General features: G+C 44.6%; 1 protein-coding gene across 1 annotated transcript; it reads right to left on the bottom strand.

Annotated features, from left to right (window-relative positions):
- Nucleotides 1-1084: 1084 nt before the first annotated feature.
- LOC133135059 (anoctamin-6-like) lies at nucleotides 1085-17555 on the bottom strand. The gene is made up of 18 exons (XM_061251814.1): nucleotides 17370-17555; nucleotides 15884-15949; nucleotides 14939-15217; nucleotides 13505-13618; nucleotides 12632-12747; nucleotides 11103-11237; nucleotides 9891-9996; nucleotides 9254-9314; nucleotides 8972-9117; nucleotides 7178-7255; nucleotides 4492-4717; nucleotides 4092-4261; nucleotides 3605-3702; nucleotides 3288-3418; nucleotides 2647-2852; nucleotides 2141-2346; nucleotides 1556-1661; nucleotides 1085-1303 (listed from the first exon to the last, which is right to left on the bottom strand). Exons 1-18 carry the CDS (start codon nucleotides 17553-17555, stop codon nucleotides 1085-1087), a joined length of 2649 nt encoding a protein of 882 aa, XP_061107798.1.
- Between the last annotated feature and the right edge of the window lie 859 nt (nucleotides 17556-18414).

The following is an 18414-nucleotide window of genomic DNA, read 5'->3' as shown; positions in this document are numbered from 1 at the left end:
GTTCCAGGAGGTGTTTTTCCAAACCTGAGCAGCGCTGCAATGTTCCTCCTGGATACCTTTTCCCTGAAACCCACACTCGTTCAGTCCTTTCCTCATGGCTGATCCACGGCCCCTTAATATTTATGCCGATGGGCACCTCGTAGATTTATAGATATAGATGTACAGTTCTTTGCCAATTCCCTGGACGTCATTAAGGGTGATCTTGGGGCTAGTCTGCTCGAATTCCCACCCCTGGGTATACCGGCTGTTTTAAAAAAATATATATAAAATAATATATATATTTATTTTTATTTAGCTGACTATCCAAAGCGACTTACAGTTGATTGGAGTTGAATAAGTAGGGGACAATCCCCCCTGGAGCAATGCAGGGTTAAGGGTCTCACTCAAAGGTCCTACAGCTGTGCGGAGCTTATCACGGCTACATTGGGACTTGGACCAGCAACCTTAGTCCAGTCAAGCACCTTAGCCACTAGGCCACAGGCCATCCATACATGCTCTCCATTTGTACATGATCTTTCTCACTGTGCAGGGCTTCATATTGTTTGTTAATGGCTGCATAAGCCTTCCCAGACAGCTGAGCGCAGTTGCGTCTCTGAGTTAATTTCTCGTATCATTTGTCCTCGGCATGTTGTGTAAACTTGAATAATCCAGACCAAACTGTCCGAGTTTCTGTGTTTATACTGAAGGGTGAAGAACATCTCTGTTATGACTAAAAATGTGCACTGCGTTAAATTCCCAGGCCTTCTATGGGGTCTAGGAACTTCCGACGAGAAGTAAGAAAATATTGTGTGTGTGTGTGTGTGTACGCACGCATGCATGATGTGTGTTTCACCATGAAGCTCACTATTCAGTTGAAATGTGCCTAGCACAGATTGGCAGGGCTGGCACACTTACTTCATGTATTTCCATGAATATGTTTTGTGTAATATATTAAAAATAAGTGTCTGTTTCATATCATGATTGTCTTGATGTAAATGTCCAGTGTCTCACCACTAGATCCACTGGCTTGTCCACCCCTGTAACAGGATAAAACATAAGAGTATTTGGGAAGAGAAGAGACACTAAGGGACATTGGGCTCCAGCCCTACAGTCCGTGGGTCTCAGTGTCCGTGCCGTGGAGGGCCCCATCGGGCAGGGGGGCGAGGGGGGCGAGGGGGGCGATGTGGACCGCGGGCAGTTTGAGGTTGGCCTCGTGGAGGATGACCTGTGTCAGGTACTTCTCTCTCTTAATCTGCTCCCTCACTGCCGTGGGCACGTCCGGGATGGCGTAGGACAGCACAAATTTGGTGAAATACACGATGTGCTGAAACGAGAACGAGACGAGAACAGAACAGCCTGATGGCAATACTGTCACAGCAACACAATTACATTTCTTCGCTTTGGCATTAAATTTAAATTAAATTTATTTTAAAGAAGGTATCAGCTCATGCCCTGGGCATATAGGCACCGGTACCATTTTATAAATATTTTCTGAGCAGTGGTATCTGCAAAACCCCATACCCATACCCATCCTTAGCTGGCACTCAGGTAAAGTACAATCCAAGCCTTTACTTACCTCCAAAACGATGATGAAAGCTAGTTTGGCTGCTATCACATGCCAGTAGTAGATGTTGTGTTCATACTGCTTGGGGTGTCCAGGTGGGTTCCTAAAATCTCTATACCTGGGACAGAAATGATGTCTGTCAGAAGCCCCTGGGTTGTGCTGTTGCACACCTGCAGAATGTCATGTCACATGTGTTTGTGTACCTGCAGGATGTGATGTCACATGTGTTTGTGTACCTGCAGGATGTGATGTCACATGTGTTTGTGTACCTGCAGGATGTGATGTCACATGTGTTTGTGTACCTGCAGGATGTGATGTCACATGTGTTTGTGTACCTGCAGGATGTGATGTCACATGTGTTTGTGTACCTGCAGGATGTGATGTCACATGTGTTTGTGTACCTGCAGGATGTCATGTCACATGTGTTTGTGTACCTGCAGGATGTGATGTCACATGTGTTTGTGTACCTGCAGGATGTCATGTCACATGTGTTTGTGTACCTGCAGGATGTGATGTCACATGTGTTTGTGTACCTGCAGGATGTGATGTCACATGTGTTTGTGTACCTGCAGGATGTGATGTCACGTGTTTGTGTACCTGCAGGATGTGATGTTGTGAAACCAGTAGGGCACGTTGAGAGGCCTGCTTTGGGGGGAGAAGTCCTTGATGTTGAAGACAGAAAGCGTATTGCTGATGTAACCTTCCATGGTGTTATTTGTATGCTTTCCATATGGAAACACGGAGAAGGACCAATAATACACCAGCCGTGGGATCATGTCCGATGTAAAAGCAATAATTGTCGCCTGAAAAGAACATTTCAGAACAAATTAAGAAGTGTTCGGGATCACAGTGAAGCCAAAGGTAAGACTCCACTGTGTTACGGCCAGCAATATTAAGTTTCATTTCAATAATTTCTGATATCAGTTATTCACTTTGTAATAATAATAATAATAATAATAATAATAATAATAATAATAACATGCTGGGAGAGTATGAGCCATCATTGCAAGGTGTACTGAAATCCATTTCCAATTTTATATTTAACACACACAAGTCAAGCAAAGATGTGTAAGATACTGTATGTTATGATTTGAGATTATTACATTTGTCGCCACAGCAAGAATGGCGACTCCTTGGAGAATGGGTTGCCATGCTCCAATGTCCTGGGCCTTTTCCGGAACGATGCGACGGAACTGCGTAGTGATCTTCCACGCGTCGACCCGGAGTTCAAACAGGTTATTGAGGAGAGCCAGGAGGGGTGCCAGTGGGAAGGATGCCACAAACAGAGTGACAAACCCAAACTGGATCACTGCACAGGAATACAGCCAATGAGATCAATGAACCCAAACTGGATCACTGCACAGGAATACAGCCGATGAGATCAATGAACCCAAACTGGATCACTGCACAGGAATACAGCCAATGAGATCAATGAACCCAAACTGGATCACTGCACAGGAATACAGCCAATGAGATCAATGAACCCAAACTGGATCACTGCACAGGAATACAGCCAATGAGATCAATGAACCCAAACTGGATCACTGCACAGGAATACAGCCAATGAGATCAATGAACCCAAACCAAATCGCTGCACAGGAATACAGCCAATGAGATCAATGAACCCAAACTGGATCGCTGCACAGGAATACAGCCAATGAGATTGATGAACCCAAGATGGATCCCAACACCAAAGGCAAAGAGACTGAGAGAGCGACTGAATCACTCATAAAGACTGACTCACCCATCTCCAGGTATTCGTAAAACAGGCAGAGTTTTCCCACAGGCTGGAGCCTGTAATCCTGCTCCCATCGGGGAATAGCCTCTTCAGAAGCAGCACTCTTGTAATATCGCAAAATCATATTTTTCACCCATCTGATGGAGGAAAGAGAAGCGTCTCACGAGGGAAATGTTTGTGCCAAAGCTGGAATAGCTCATTCAATAACACAAGTTACATTTTTGTTTTGTGACATTGCTGTATTTGACACTGAGAACTGAGCTGTTTCTACTGAGAGGAGAGACCTACGGAAGCAGGAGTTTCTACTGAGAGGGGAGACCTACGGAAGAAGCACTTCCTGGATGTTGTTCCAGATGGCTTTTCCTCCCATGATGACAGTCAGCTGAGTGGTCAGCTCAATCAAACACCCGCCTGGGTCACACTGCGGTCACAGGAAAAGGGACATGGGACATGGACACTTTTACATTTTAACAGCCTGGAAATGAACACATTAAATTAACCCCACTGTGAAAATTAGCCAGCAAGTTAATGCAAAAAAATGTTTCTGTATTATTACAGTATTGTTAAATACAGTGCCCATTACTGCAAAAAATAACCATATAAATATAAATATAGATTCTGTCTGATACTGATACCAAGTACTCTAAAAAGTGTCTGAACAAGATCACTTTTGTATCCACCATTCAGGGCCAATAGTCTAATAAGACACTAGACAGAGAATGATAGATTCCTTCCTGTACCTGAGAGGTTATACAGTGTAGACTGACCTCCTCGTTCCTGTACCTGAGAGGTTATACAGTGTAGACTGACCTCCTCGTTCCTGTACCTCCCCAGCCAGTACACTGGCTCTCCAGGATGGCCCACCACTTTCCCCTTGAAGAACGCGATGTAGAAGCAGGAGGAATAGAAGTTCACAAACTGGAAGAGGAACATCTTCAGAGTCAAGCTGTTCTCGTACTCCGTCTTTGTTCTTGGCAATTCTGGAATTGGAAAATAAGATATTGTATGAAAATGGATCCACAGGCCTTTTCTAAAAGACAGAGCTACAGTAGCTGTGCCTAGTCGTATTTTTAGACAGCGCAACAGGCGTACATATTGATATGGACGATGTCGGACGTAGCTAAGACCGTGTTTCTCACACCAAGCTGGTGCAACCGGCCCCTGGGAGTCTGTCACAATGTGGAGATCTCACCGAAATCAGTGATCTCACCGAAATCCGTGATCCAGATAGCCACGCGCACGTAGGCGAGGTTGAGGAGCATGATGGCGATGAAGCTGATGATGGAGGCGGTGATGGAGGTGGCCATCTGAGGGCTCACGTACTCCCGCAGTGGCTCCAGCGCCCGCAGGTCCTGCCGCATCCGGGCGGAGAAGGTGAAGAACGCCGCCAGGCGGTAGACGATGACCCCCACCACCGAGGCCACGATCAGCAGGACCTGAAACAGAAGGGGCCACACCACCATGAGCCCTGCTCCTGCCAAAGGGCTGGAGCTACGAGGGTGTGGGCTCGTAGTGTAGTGGTTTAGGTACACGACTGGGACCCGCAAGGTCGGTGGTTCGATCCCCAGTGTAGCCAGGATAAGATCCGCACAGCCATTGGGCCCTTGAGCAAGGCCCTTAACCCTGCATTGCTCCAGGGGAGGATTGTCTCCTGCTTAGTCTAATCAACTGTAAGTCGCTCTGGATAAGAGCATTTGTCAAATGCCATGAATGTAATGTAATGTAATGTAGTGTAGTGTAGTGTAATGTAATGTAATGTAATGTAGTATAATGTAATGTAATGTAATGTAATGAACTTGGATGAGAGACCTGGGAAAACAAAGTTGCTGCTGGAAGTGGTGTTGTTGGCCAGTAGGGGGCGATCTTCTCTCTGGTCAAATTAGCTCCAGTGCAGAGATGGGGACAATGTGCTGTAGGAGATGCTATCTTCCAGATGAGATGTGAAATTGAGGTCCTTTCTCACTGTGGTCATTAATGATCCCATGATGCTTTTTGCAAAGAGGTGGGGGTTCTGGCTAAATTCCCAACCAGGCTCTCTCAACCTGCCACCTAATTTACCGAATCAACCCCTTCAATTGGCAAAAATATTCACAGTGAAATTAAATTAGAGCAGCAAGGAAAATGAACACTTTCAAACATTGCGTTTATATGGTTCTTAAGAATTGAATACATTCTTGATCATGACTGTATATATGTATGCATTGAATTGCTGCCACATCATTATGAAGTGGCCATGGTTGTATGTTGCACATTTAATGTCATTATTCGAGGCATTTTACCTCGGAAGCCATATAAGACTTCAATAAGTCCTCCTGGATAATGAAATCGATAACACATACAGTAGAGAATTAAGGAAAATAATGCAAATTTACAAAAAGAAAAAAAAATGAATGCTGCAAAATAAGAATGCTTTCAAAAATAGAAATGTTAATCGTTTATTTTTTAACAAAATGCATGAACGGAAGAAGTGAATGAACAGAAGAAAAATCTAAATCAAATCAATGTTTGGTGTGACTACCCTTTGCCTTCAAAACAGGTAGGTATACTTGCACACAGTTTTTGAAGGAACTCGGCAGGTAGGTTGTTCCAAATCTTGGACAACTAGCCACAGTTCTTCTGTGGATTTAGGCAGCCTCAAATGCTTCTGTCTCTTCATGTAATCCCAGACAGACTCGATGATGTTGAGATCAGGGCTCTGTGGGGGCCATACCTTCACTTCTAGGACTCCTTGTTCTTCTTTACGCTGAATATAGTTCTTAATGACATTGGCTATATATTTGGGGTCATTATCCTGCAGAATAAATTTGGGGCCTATCAGATGCCTCCCTGCTGATATTGCATAATGGATAAGTATCTGCCTGTACTTCTCAGCACTGAGGAGACCATTAATTCTGACCAAATCCCCAAATCCCCAAGACACTCATTCTTGTACCGCCCTGCAGCCCTTCAGCAAACAAACTGCCTTCTGCTACAGCCAAATATTTAAAATTTTGACTCATCATTCCAGAGAACCCATTTTTCTGCACCCCAGTTCCTGTGTTTTTGTACATAGTTGAGTCGCTTGGCCTTGTTTCCACGTCAGAGGTATGGCGTTTTGGCTGCAATTCTTCCATGAAGACCACTTCTGACCAGACTTCTCTGCACAGTAGATGGGTGTACCTGGTCCCACTGGTTTCTGCCAATTCACTGCTGGACATCTTCTGATTGTGAAGGGAAGTAAGCATGATGTGTCTCATCTGCTGCACTAAGTTTCCTTGGCCGACCACTGCATCTACGGTCCTCAACGTTGCCCGTTTCTTTGTGCTTCTTCAACAGAGCTTGGACAGCACATCTGGAAACCCCTGACTGCCTCGAAATTTCTACCTGGGAGAGACCTTGCTGATGCAGTATAACTACCTTGTGTCTTGTTGCAGTGCTCAGTCTTGCCATGGTGTATGACTTCTGACATTAAACTGTCTTCAGCAACCTCACCTTGGAAGCAGAGTTTGGCTGTTCCTCACCCAGTTTTAACCCTCCTACACAGCCGTTTCTGTTTCAGTTAATGATTGTGTTTCAACCTACATATTACATTGATGATCATTAGCTCCTGTTTGGTATAATTGGTTAATCACACACCTGACTATATGTCTACGAAATCCCTTACTTTGTGCAAGTGTACCTAGAAGAATTGATGCTGGTTTGAAGGCAAAAGGTGGTCACACCAAATATTGATTTGATTTAGATTTTTCTTCTGTTCACTCACTTTTTGTTAATTGATAAAAACAAACGATTAACATTTCTATTTTTGAAAGCATTCTTAGTTTACAGCATTTTCTCCCACCTGCCGAAAACTTTAGCACAGTACTGATATTATAATGCAAAAAAACATTAATTAAGGAAGAACAATAAAACATTACCCAGAATACAACAGTCCCAATTCCACAGGAGAGTCTGAGTGACCTCTCACACTTGGTGTACGGAACTCTCTCCTTTTCCTGAGAGAGAAGAGAAGCATCGGTAGCACTATGGATCACACTTTTCACAGCCAGAGAATTTGAAGAACTCATATTACACAACTTACCCAAGCATAGATATCGCCCATTACAATTAGTGATCACAAATACTGGACACTGAAAGGGCATAGGCAACTCACAGTACAGGCCCTTTAGTTCATATTAATTCAATTCAGTTCAAATCAACTCGCAACTGAACCTGTTAAATACGGGCATCTGCTGCATTTAACAATATGAAGACTCGTAGGGCAGTGGCTCAGGTGCCTGACTGGGGCCTTGAAGGCTGGCAGCCACATCACTGCAGCTTGAGCAAGGCCCTTAAATGGACTGGACTGTGTTACCTGTGTAAATGGACTGGACTGCGTTACCTGTGTAAATGGACCGGACTGCGTTACCTTGGTGATGGGGTTGATGTGCTCGTGTTGCCTGTGTAAATGGACTGGACTGCGTTACCTTGGTGACGGGGTTGATGTGCTCGTGTTGCCTGTGTAAATGGACTGGACTGCGTTACCTTGGTGACGGGGTTGATGTGCTCGTGTTGCCTGTGTAAATGGACTGGACTGCGTTACCTTGGTGATGGGGTTGATGTGCCCATGTTGCCTGTGTAAATGGACTGGACTGTGTTACCTTGGTGATGGGGTTGATGTGCTCGTGTTGCCTGTGTAAATGGACTGGACTGCGTTACCTTGGTGACGGGGTTGATGTGCTCGTGTTGCCTGTGTAAATGGACTGGACTGCGTTACCTTGGTGACAGGGTTGATGTGCTCGTGTTGCCTGTGTAAATGGACTGGACTGCGTTACCTTGGTGACGGGGTTGATGTGCTCGTGTTGCCTGTGTAAATGGACTGGACTGCGTTACCTTGGTGACGGGGTTGATGTGCTCGTGTTGCCTGTGTAAATGGACTGGACTGCGTTACCTTGGTGATGGGGTTGATGTGCTTGTGTTGCCTGTGTAAATGGACTGGACTGCGTTACCTTGGTGACGGGGTCGATGTGCTCGTGTTGCCTGTGTAAATGGACTGGACTGCGTTACCTTGGTGACGGGGTTGATGTGCTCGTGTTGCCTGTGTAAATGGACTGGACTGCGTTACCTTGGTGATGGGGTTGATGTGCTCGTGTTGCCTGTGTAAATGGACTGGACTGCGTTACCTTGGTGATGGGGTTGATGTGCTCGTGTTGCCTGTGTAAATGGACTGGACTGTGTTACCTTGGTGATGGGGTTGATGTGCTCGTGTTGCCTGTGTAAATGGACTGGACTGTGTTACCTTGGTGACGGGGTTGATGTGCCCGTGTTGCCTGTGTAAATGGACTGGACTGCGTTACCTTGGTGATGGGGTTGATGTGCTCGTGTTGCCTGTGTAAATGGACTGGACTGCGTTACCTTGGTGATGGGGTTGATGTGCTCGTGTTGCCTGTGTAAATGGACTGGACTGTGTTACCTTGGTGATGGGGTTGATGTGCTTGTGTTGCCTGTGTAAATGGACTGGACTGCGTTTCCTTGGTGATGGGGTTGATGTGCTCGTGTTGCCTGTGTAAATGGACTGGACTGTGTTACCTTGGTGACGGGGTTGATGTGCTAGTGTTGCCTGTGTAAATGGACTGGACTGTGTTACCTGTGTAAATGGACTGGACTGCCTTACCTTGGTGACGGGGTTGATGTGCTCGTGTTGCCTGTGTAAATGGACTGGACTGCGTTACCTTGGTGACGGGGTTGATGTGCTCGTGAATGCACTTCGCTTCGTACTCGGGGCGAGCTTGCTCCTCCTGCTCCAGGAACTCCTCCGTGTCCCACTCATATTCCAGCTTCGCCTGGTACCGCTTCCAGAACTCCAGAAACAGGGTGACTGTGCAGCAGGGAAACCAGCGCGTTCGGACTTTCTGTCATGAAACTTACAGACTCTCAAAATAACTGCATTAGGATATTATTCGGTGCTATTATTAATATTATTATAAAAATATCATTACGCAGAATTGTCTCACCCCAAACTGCCATAAATACTGCATACACCAGTGTCCCATAATTGTCAAAAATGCACAGTTTCTGTGGAGGAAAGATCTCATGATGACAATAAAACACAATACTTGACACCATGCTGTGACGCAGTTTAGACATACACTGTCTGATTTAAACGCATAAGCTGATCTGTGAGTCTGAGATATTGACTGAGTAACTGAGTAAACAGTAATTACTCAAAAAATGATTTGATTATGGTGTTGTCTTTGTATTTTATACACTTCATCAGCAATGGCACTCTGTGATTATGTTTAGCTGAAGTTTAGTCAAGAGGAGTAACACTTTATAATATGGGCTTCATAACAACAAGCTCATGCTTAAACAAATGGCATAACTAATGCATAACTGGCCATGATTCACCATATGAATTAATGATCCATCATGAGCTCGCTTCGCTCACTATTAATAACTGATCAAGGTATGGTCAGGTCATTCTTCTAAAAGCAAAGTTGAACTCTCTTTTGACCCTTTAAGGTATTAGATCACAAATATGTGATGAATACTCTATAATATTGGCAATACTGGTAACGGAAAGGAATGTTCTAGAAGAGTTTACTCTTAAAAAAAACGTACTCTTAAAAGTGCACCAGGGCAGACACTCACTTTAGACGATTCACAGGTGCTGTTCAGTCTCCAGTAGCTGCACTCTCTGTCACACTGTGGACACATGACGATGCGTCCTCCAATCAGGGGGTCGCAAACCTCCTTGCTTCAGTGAGCGGAGGAGCGAGAGCATGATGAAGATAAATATGTAATATAATATAAATATCTCATAGTGATGAGAGCAGCGTACCCAGCACTGCGTTGAGTCTGGACCTGAATGCCCCTCCATGACGCTGCCCCACACACTGACATCTTTCTGTGTCATATTTCCTGATATTTGTATGGAATTTGCCTTATTTTTACTGACATACTTCAAAACTGTGGGAGTGAAAAATGATCTGTAGTATTTGTTGCTGTTTATGAACCTAAAAACATGAATCAGATCCCCCTTCGTCTGCTTTTTGCTAAGCTTCACACATAACGTTAAATTTCATACCAGAAACCAATTTATATGGCCTTCCTTGGGCAGGTAATGAAATACTTCTTGCAGTCGGTAGCCACTTTATTAGGTAGAACCGCACACCAGCTGGTTAACTCAAATATCTAATCACATGGCAGCACTGCATAAAAGTCGTCTTAATCAACAAGATCAAGATGTTCAGTTGTTGTTCAGACAAAACATGAGAATGGGGAAGCAATGTAGCATATAGCATAGGTGTTCAGTACAGCATAAGTGTTCAGTAAAGCATCGTAAGTCTTCAGTGTATCATAAGTGTTCAGTATAGCATCGTAAGTGTTCAGTAAAGCATCGTAAGTGTTCAGTGTAGCATAAGTGTTCAGTATAGCATCGTAAGTGTTCAGTATAGCATTGTAAGTATTCAGTATAGCCGAATTGTTCAGTATGGCGTAAGTGTTCAGTACAGCACAAGTGTTAAGTACAGCATAAGTGTTCAGTATAGCATCGCAAGTGTTCAGTTTAGCATAAGTGTTTAGTATAGCGTCGTAAGTGTTCAGTATAGCATAAGTGTTTAGTATAGCGTTGTAAGTGTTCAGTATAGCATAAGTGTTTAGCATAGCATCGTAAGTATTCAGTATAGCATAATTGTTCAGTATAGCGCCGTGAGTGTTCAGTATAGTATTGTGAGTGTTCAGTACAGTGTACGTGTTCAGTATGACGTTAAGTGTTTAGTATAGCATCGTGAGTGTTCAGTACAGCGTACGTGTTCACTACAGTGTGAGTGTTCAGTATAGCCTGGCTCCCCCGTGCTGTACCTCCATGTGCTGGTCTCCTGGCTCCTGTACCCATAGATGAAGCAGCCCAGGCCTGCCACAGAGGCCAGGATCAACATGCTGGTGTAGAAGCCCAGCCAGGCGAAGTAAATACCGATCTTCTCTCCATAGTACTTCCTGTGGAAAACAGTTAAGGATGGGGATTACCTGGAAATGTTCACGTGTGCACTTACAGCCTCATTCTGCTTCACCACTGGTCCTGGAATTCACAATGTATGCCAGTCCACAAGGGCAGAAATTTACAGTACTGTGCAAAAGTCTGAGGCACCTGTATAACATTCTGTACAGATAATATTCTTTCAAAAATAATTAAATGAAAGGTCATAAATAAACATACTATGCATTTTACATTACATTTTAGTAATTTGGCAGAATAGTTAAAAACTTCTCTGAGATGTCCAAGCATGTTTGAGAACTTGCCACAGTTCTTCCGCAGACTTTGGTTGGCTCATTGCTTCTGATCTCAGACAGCCTTGATCAAGTTTTTATGTAAAAAGTAGTCAATTGCTTCCAGTAATATGTTACTTTTTAAATTAAATACAAAAATGTCTCGGTAAAATAAAATCTTTTGGAAAATAAATATTTGGAAATCTCAAATGTGTTCTCTTATACTAACACAAAAAAATAAACATGAATATAATAAAGTCTAGGGTGCCTAAGACTTCTGCACAGTACTGTATATATATCAGAGAAAATATACCTATCGTCACAACGGGCAAAAGCTGGTCCCTGAGACACACAGCTGTGCTATGCTGACCCCTTTTGGTAGCACTCTGTAGTGACCTGGTTTTACTCACACTGTGAAAACGTAGTGTATCACATAATATATTTAAATATATTTGAAAGGCTGTGCACTGTTGAGTAAAACAACAGGCTATTCAGGCTCAAATTGCTATCATTTACATGGCTTGAAATGCAAGTAACTCCGGTCTCTAACTATCTAACCAACAGCTTAAAGAAACATGGAGATTCTCATGCAGGTTTCCTGAGCCCTCCCTGTCTGTATCCACTTAACTCTTAAATATGCGACAATGAGTCCCATCATTCTTCAGTTTATGAATAAACATCGGTTTGACTGCTTCAGGCAAGATTTTAAATATCATGAATCATACTAAATGTTTAGGAGCTCTAGTGTGTTCACTTATCGCATAAGAACCAAACCCTAGGATAAAGAGTGTGTTCCATATGTATTTGTTATGACAGGTGAATAAGTCACATAATGAATTTACGTGGTTGGAATAGTTTTGTTAACACTCCTCCGGGGCCGTATGGGTGGAAGTGGTGTTGAGTACTGCCATTATGAGGAGATGAAGCAAGGGCACTGACCTGATGGGCACTGACCTGATGAAGGAAGGGCACTGACCTGATGGAGGAAGGGCACTGACCTGATGGGCACTGACCTGATGGGCACTGACCTGATGGAGGAAGGGCACTGACCTGATGGGCACTGACCTGATGGAGGAAGGGCACTGACCTGATGGGCACTGACCTGATGGAGGACGGGCACTGACCTGATGAGGTCCAGGGGCTGAGTCTTGTAGAAGTTCATGGGGTGAGCCCACTCCTTGTACAGCAGGAACCTCTCACTGGGGCACCGCTCATCCTGGGCCTTCTCATGGAATTTGCACTGGGAATGATAAAACAATGCAAACAATGCTTAAATATCAATGGCACAAAAAACTGTACAGTTCCACTACGTTTGCTCTTATGTAAGTGTGTGTGAGTGTGTGCATGTGTGTATACAGTAAGTGTGTGTGTGTGTGTGCATGTGTGTATACAGTAAGTGTGTGTGTGTGTGTGTGTGTGTGTGTGAGTGTGTGCATGTGTGTATACAGTAAGTGTGTGTGTGTGTGTGTGTGTGTGTGTGTGTGTGTAAGTTTTATCATTAAAATGCTTTAAACTGTATAAACTTAATACTTTATTATATGGTATATAATATATGTGTACTTATATAAGCAGATAATCATAAGTGAATTGCATTCAAAACGTAAATCTTGTATTGGGAGGGGGGGTGCATTGTTTTGTTATTTAAATATCTCAGTATGTACTGGTGTTCATGACCACGTCTGTCTGATATCTCAGTATGTACTGATGTTCATGACCACGTCTGTCTGATATCTCAGTATGTACTGGTGTTCATGACCATGTCTGTCTGAGCAGGGGCTCCAGGACCATTCCAAATGCAGGGGAACAACATCAACATTCCTACATCAGTTTCACCACATGCAGTACCATGTAATTCCAATAGAGGGAGGAAGGGTGCAACTGAAAACTGTGTGAGAGAGAGACAGCGAGCATGTATAGTAAATGTGTGTGTGTGTGTGTGTGTGTGTGTGAGGAGGACAAACAGACCCATAAGAGAGTGCTCACTGTGTCTGACTCACGTCGTGCAGAGGATAGGCAGCCTTGTACACTCCTGAGTCCAGCAGCTTGTTAATGCCAAATTTACTCTGCTTCCCCCTCAGCTCATAGGAGGCCCGGCTGAGGATGTATTGAGCCTGTCAACACAGAACCAGGATCAGCACACAGAACCAGGATCAGCACTGAACCAAGATCAACACACAGAACCAGGATCAGCACACTGAACCAGGATCAACACAGAACCAGGATCAGCACTGAACAAAGATCAACACACAGAACCAGGATCAGCACACTGAACCAGGATCAACACACAGAACCAGGACCAGCACACTGAACCAGGATCAGCACAGAACCAGGATCAACACACAGAACCAGGATCAGCACACTGAACCAGGATCAACACACAGAACCAGGACCAGCACACTGAACCAGGATCAGCACAGAACCAGGATCAACACAGAACCAACATTAGCACAGACCCAAGTCAAGATTCTAGTCCACATATTTTATATTTCATGCCAATCTGCTAGGACCAGATTTTAAGTAACCTGACCAGCATCAGCCTGAGTGATCCAGAAAGTTGTCTGGTGTTGACGTTTGAAGAATTTTGTGTGAACCTTTGAGTCTGGAGAAGTGACCAATCAGAATCGAGCATTCAACAAAGCCATGTAATAACTCTGAATAAATACCAGGGCTATGGGAAACAGGCCACTTCATCTGCTTTTCACATCATATCATTTTCAAATTAAAAGATGTTACTCCATCGGTAGTTTGCCTGGACTCCCATTCGCCAATCCACCCGCGCAGACCCATATTATCTACAAGAACCCAACGGGGGGAAAAAATCACATTAATTTCAATTAATTTGGACTATTAAAATCACACTAATCACATAATTCATATTTTGAGTCAAATTATTGATGGAGTTAATTTCGCAAAGTAATTAGCCATGTAATAAGCGGGATAATCTACCCCGAGGTGCTCTGCACCTGAAAAACAATGACCTGAGCAGAGACAACCCGCCCATTGGTCCTTATTTGTCGACCGAAGTAGAGGACTGTCCGCTACGAGAAGCCCTCGGGGCTCACCATTCGAGTGCACACAGAGGGGCTGAAGAACAGGGACTCACCATTCGAGTGCACACAGAGGGGCTGAAGAACAGGGACTCACCATTCGAGTGCACACAGAGGGGCTGAAGAACAGGGACTCACCATTCGAGTGCACACAGAGGGGCTGAAGAACAGGGACTCACCATTCGAGTGCATACAGAGGGGCTGAAGAACAGGGACTCACCATTCGAGTGCGCACAGAGGGGCTGAAGAACAGGGACTCACCATTCGAGTGCACACAGAGGGGCTGAAGAACAGGGACTCACCATTCGAGTGCACACAGAGGGGCTGAAGAACAGGGACTCACCATTCGAGTGCGCACAGAGGGGCTGAAGAACAGGGACTCACCATTCGAGTGCGCACAGAGGGGCTGAAGAACAGGCCGCGGTCTCGGATGCAGAAGCTCCCCAGCCTGCTCCGCTCGAAGGGGGCGGTGAAGTACTCCGTCTCCGCGGGGATGAGGTCCGCGCTGGGGTGGAAGTGTTTGGTGAGGCAGCTGTGGGCGGGCGGGGGGGCGCTGAGGTCGTTGGGCTGGAGGGGCAGCTTGATGTGTAGCACCTCTGCGTACGAGCAGAGCACCTCCCACGGCAAGTGCACCTTCACAAACACCGTCTTCCCATCCGAAACCTACCGGAGACCTACCATCGTCAGCAGCACCCGAGGGACTGATCACTTCCCCGGCGTAAAATACAGCTATGACCCACTTGAAATGACCAGCCACCAGGTGCTTCAAAACCTAGCTTGAGCTGTTTTTTTCAGCAGGGTTCTCACATACGATCAGAGACTGGCCACTGCCTGCAAAAGACCAACGACTGATCACTAGTAACATGAAATCAGACACTGTCCAACACCTGTTTGACGCCCACTTAAAAAAAAAAATGAAAAAAAGAAGTACTGTTGAATTATCGAACACGATAATAATTCACCGATCACATGTAGTCTGTTATAGTGCAGTCGATGGATTCCACACATTTAAGCGAGTAAAAAGGAGATGACAATTTTAGACTTGACAAATCAAGACTGAGGCCTTAATGGAAATGGATCCTATTTCATCATATTTCATCAGTTCATCTCACGGGGGGATTCTCTCACCTCTCCTCTACCGTTTATACTGATGGGAGTACTGTAGCTATAGACATATGGAAGCAAGCCAAAGATGAAAGATTTAATGACATTTCTTTGGGGGGGTCAGGCACCCTTTTAGTCACACAGTTCTGTGGGGTGGGTCTGTTTGCCCAGAGTTTGTGATGTAAGCCCCCCTACACACCCCCCCGCCCTCCATGAGTCACTTACAGATCTGGTGGCCTCCAGCTCCAGCCCCATGTCCATCAAGCTGTCTTCATAGAACTCTCTTCTTCTCTAGACAGAGGCAAGCGCAAACTCAACCACACGCGAGGGAAAGACGGGTGGAGTGCAAGGTCAGGGAATGTTGGGAAGGGTACGGGCGGCCTGTAGCGTAGTGGTTAAGGTACATGACTGGGACACGCCAAGGTCGGTGGTTCTAATCCCGTTGTAGCCACAATAAGATCCAGTGGGCCCTTGAGCAAGGCCCTTAACCCTGCATTGCTCCAGGGGAGGATTGCCTCCTGCTTGGTCTAATCAACTGTACCTCACTCTGGATAAGAGTGTCTGCCAAATGCCAATAATGTAATAATAGAAAGCTGTTTCAGAGATAAGACTGCAGGGTGGACCATGTTCATTTTACAGCATCTGCAGAGAGTGGAACCTTTCTTCTTCTCCAAATAACTGTTCTGTACTGTACCTAGCGATGTTGTTGCTGGTTAATCCAGGTGGTTGTGTCACTGCACAATTTCAGTGGTTTCATACATTTGAAAAACACAGGTATTGCTTGTACTTGGTTGGGAAACTAAGACGCAACCAAGTCTTTCCCAACATAAATTCCCGAATTGAAATATACTGTCTGTGCTGTAAGGAATATTAAAAACATAGACATTGTACTATTAAATAGTTTTCTTCCTACTCATATTATATAGTAAACCATAATTCTAATGAATGTCAGTGAAACGTATGGAACAAAGGTTTCCAACATTTTCTCACAGAAAAAACTAAAATTCAAGGATTTTCCAAAGATCCAGATGATCATGCCAAGGGCTCAGCAAAACATTGTTATTGTGTATTGTGGGATTATTTACTTTGTTTGTCAGTAGGCCAATGGAGTAAATCACAAACAAACAAAAAACTGTTCCAGGTAAAAAGTTAGGGCTGGTCAAGAACAAGACCAAGAAGCTGATTCACTCTGACAGGAAGGTTCCTGCAGCCCATCGTCTGAGCCTCGCGTCAAATCAATACAGCGACAGTTTTATGCATTAAACTGGACTACAATTACTAATACTATTGCAAAGACGTACCCGCGTATTTAATTTCTGAAAGGTTTGAAAAGCAGTGAACAGTGAATGAAGCTTCATGACATATGATTAAGCAGTAGAATTTCCTTTTTAAAAGCCAACTGTGCTACTATTGTACTTGGTAAATGGTTGGCATTTATATAGCGCCTTTATCCAAAGTTCTGTACAATTGATGCTCCTCATTCACCCATTCATACACACACTCACCCACCGACGGCGATTGGCTGCCATGCAAGGCGCCGACCAGCTCGTCTGGAGCACTTGGGGGTTAGGTGTCTTGCTCAGGGGACACTGCGATACACCTCGGGCAGGGGAACCGACTGTCAGACGATGCTCTTACCCCCTGAGCCAATGTACTTAACAAACGTTTCCATTCAAGGTACAGTTCACCTGATCAGTGGGACTCCACTCACCCTGTGCTTCTGAAATATCGGTTTCTCAGATTGTTCCTTCTCCTCTTCATACACCAACACAAAATCAATCCGTCGCTTCTGATCATTGAAGAACAGGGAATCTGTATCCCCGTTGTACTCAATCTGTGGGTAAATATATAAACTGTCGGGCAAATTTGCCTCTTCAGCCTCATATTCTTCCTCCATGACACCATAAATTTTTTTAAAAACGAAACTCCAAATGGTACACTCGCACTTGTCAAGGGAGACAGCATCTGAAGTACTGAGAAACAAGAGCACTAGACTAACAGCCCCACCTATTTCCTTACCACAGTAAGTACATTAGCAAATAACCACTTGTTTGTCTTGCCTTTCACAACACTGCTTTTTAATCCCTATTTTAAAAAGACATCAAGGGAAGCCCTGGGTTGTCTGAGTGAAAACCTCTGACGGCAATCAAAGCTTTCTTGCATTCAGAAACAGTCAGAATTTATCAAAACCCCACTTTAATTTACTGTACCATCCTGAAATAGAGTTTAGGCTGGCGCTACTCAACTCCATGTACATGGCATTTGCTTCAACCGTGCGCTACTCCACCAGATTTCACAAATTAGCTTATTATCTGAACCAAGCAGTAAAATAAGTAGTGAAATCAGGTGGTGTAGCGCAAGGTGTAGGAGCAAATACCTACAGACACTGCAGCCCGCAGGACGTGGAGTTGAGTAGCACCGCGGACACTGCAGGACGTGGAGTTGAGTAGCACTGCAGACACTGCAGGACGTGGAGTTGAGCAGCACTGCAGACACACCAGGACATGGAGTTGAGTAGCGCTGCAGACACTGTGGCCCACAGGACGTGGAGGTGAGCTATTTTAGAGACAGGAAGATCTGACAGCCGTGAATTATGTTTGCGTATCAGCACGGTAATTTGTTTTTGAGATGACTTTACGTGTAATGTGTGTTTTAGATGACGTTACAGGTAATGTGTGTTTGAGATATAGTATCTTTGTCTGTTAATTTGTTTATGTCACTCCTTTTTTTGCTGTAACAGGTCTCACTTGAAAAAT

This window comes from Conger conger, chromosome 8, assembly GCF_963514075.1.
Source record: "Conger conger chromosome 8, fConCon1.1, whole genome shotgun sequence".
Taxonomy (NCBI): Eukaryota; Metazoa; Chordata; class Actinopteri; order Anguilliformes; family Congridae; genus Conger; species Conger conger.
The sequence above is the reverse complement of the archived record's forward strand: the minus strand, read 5'-3'. Positions and strand labels throughout refer to the sequence as shown.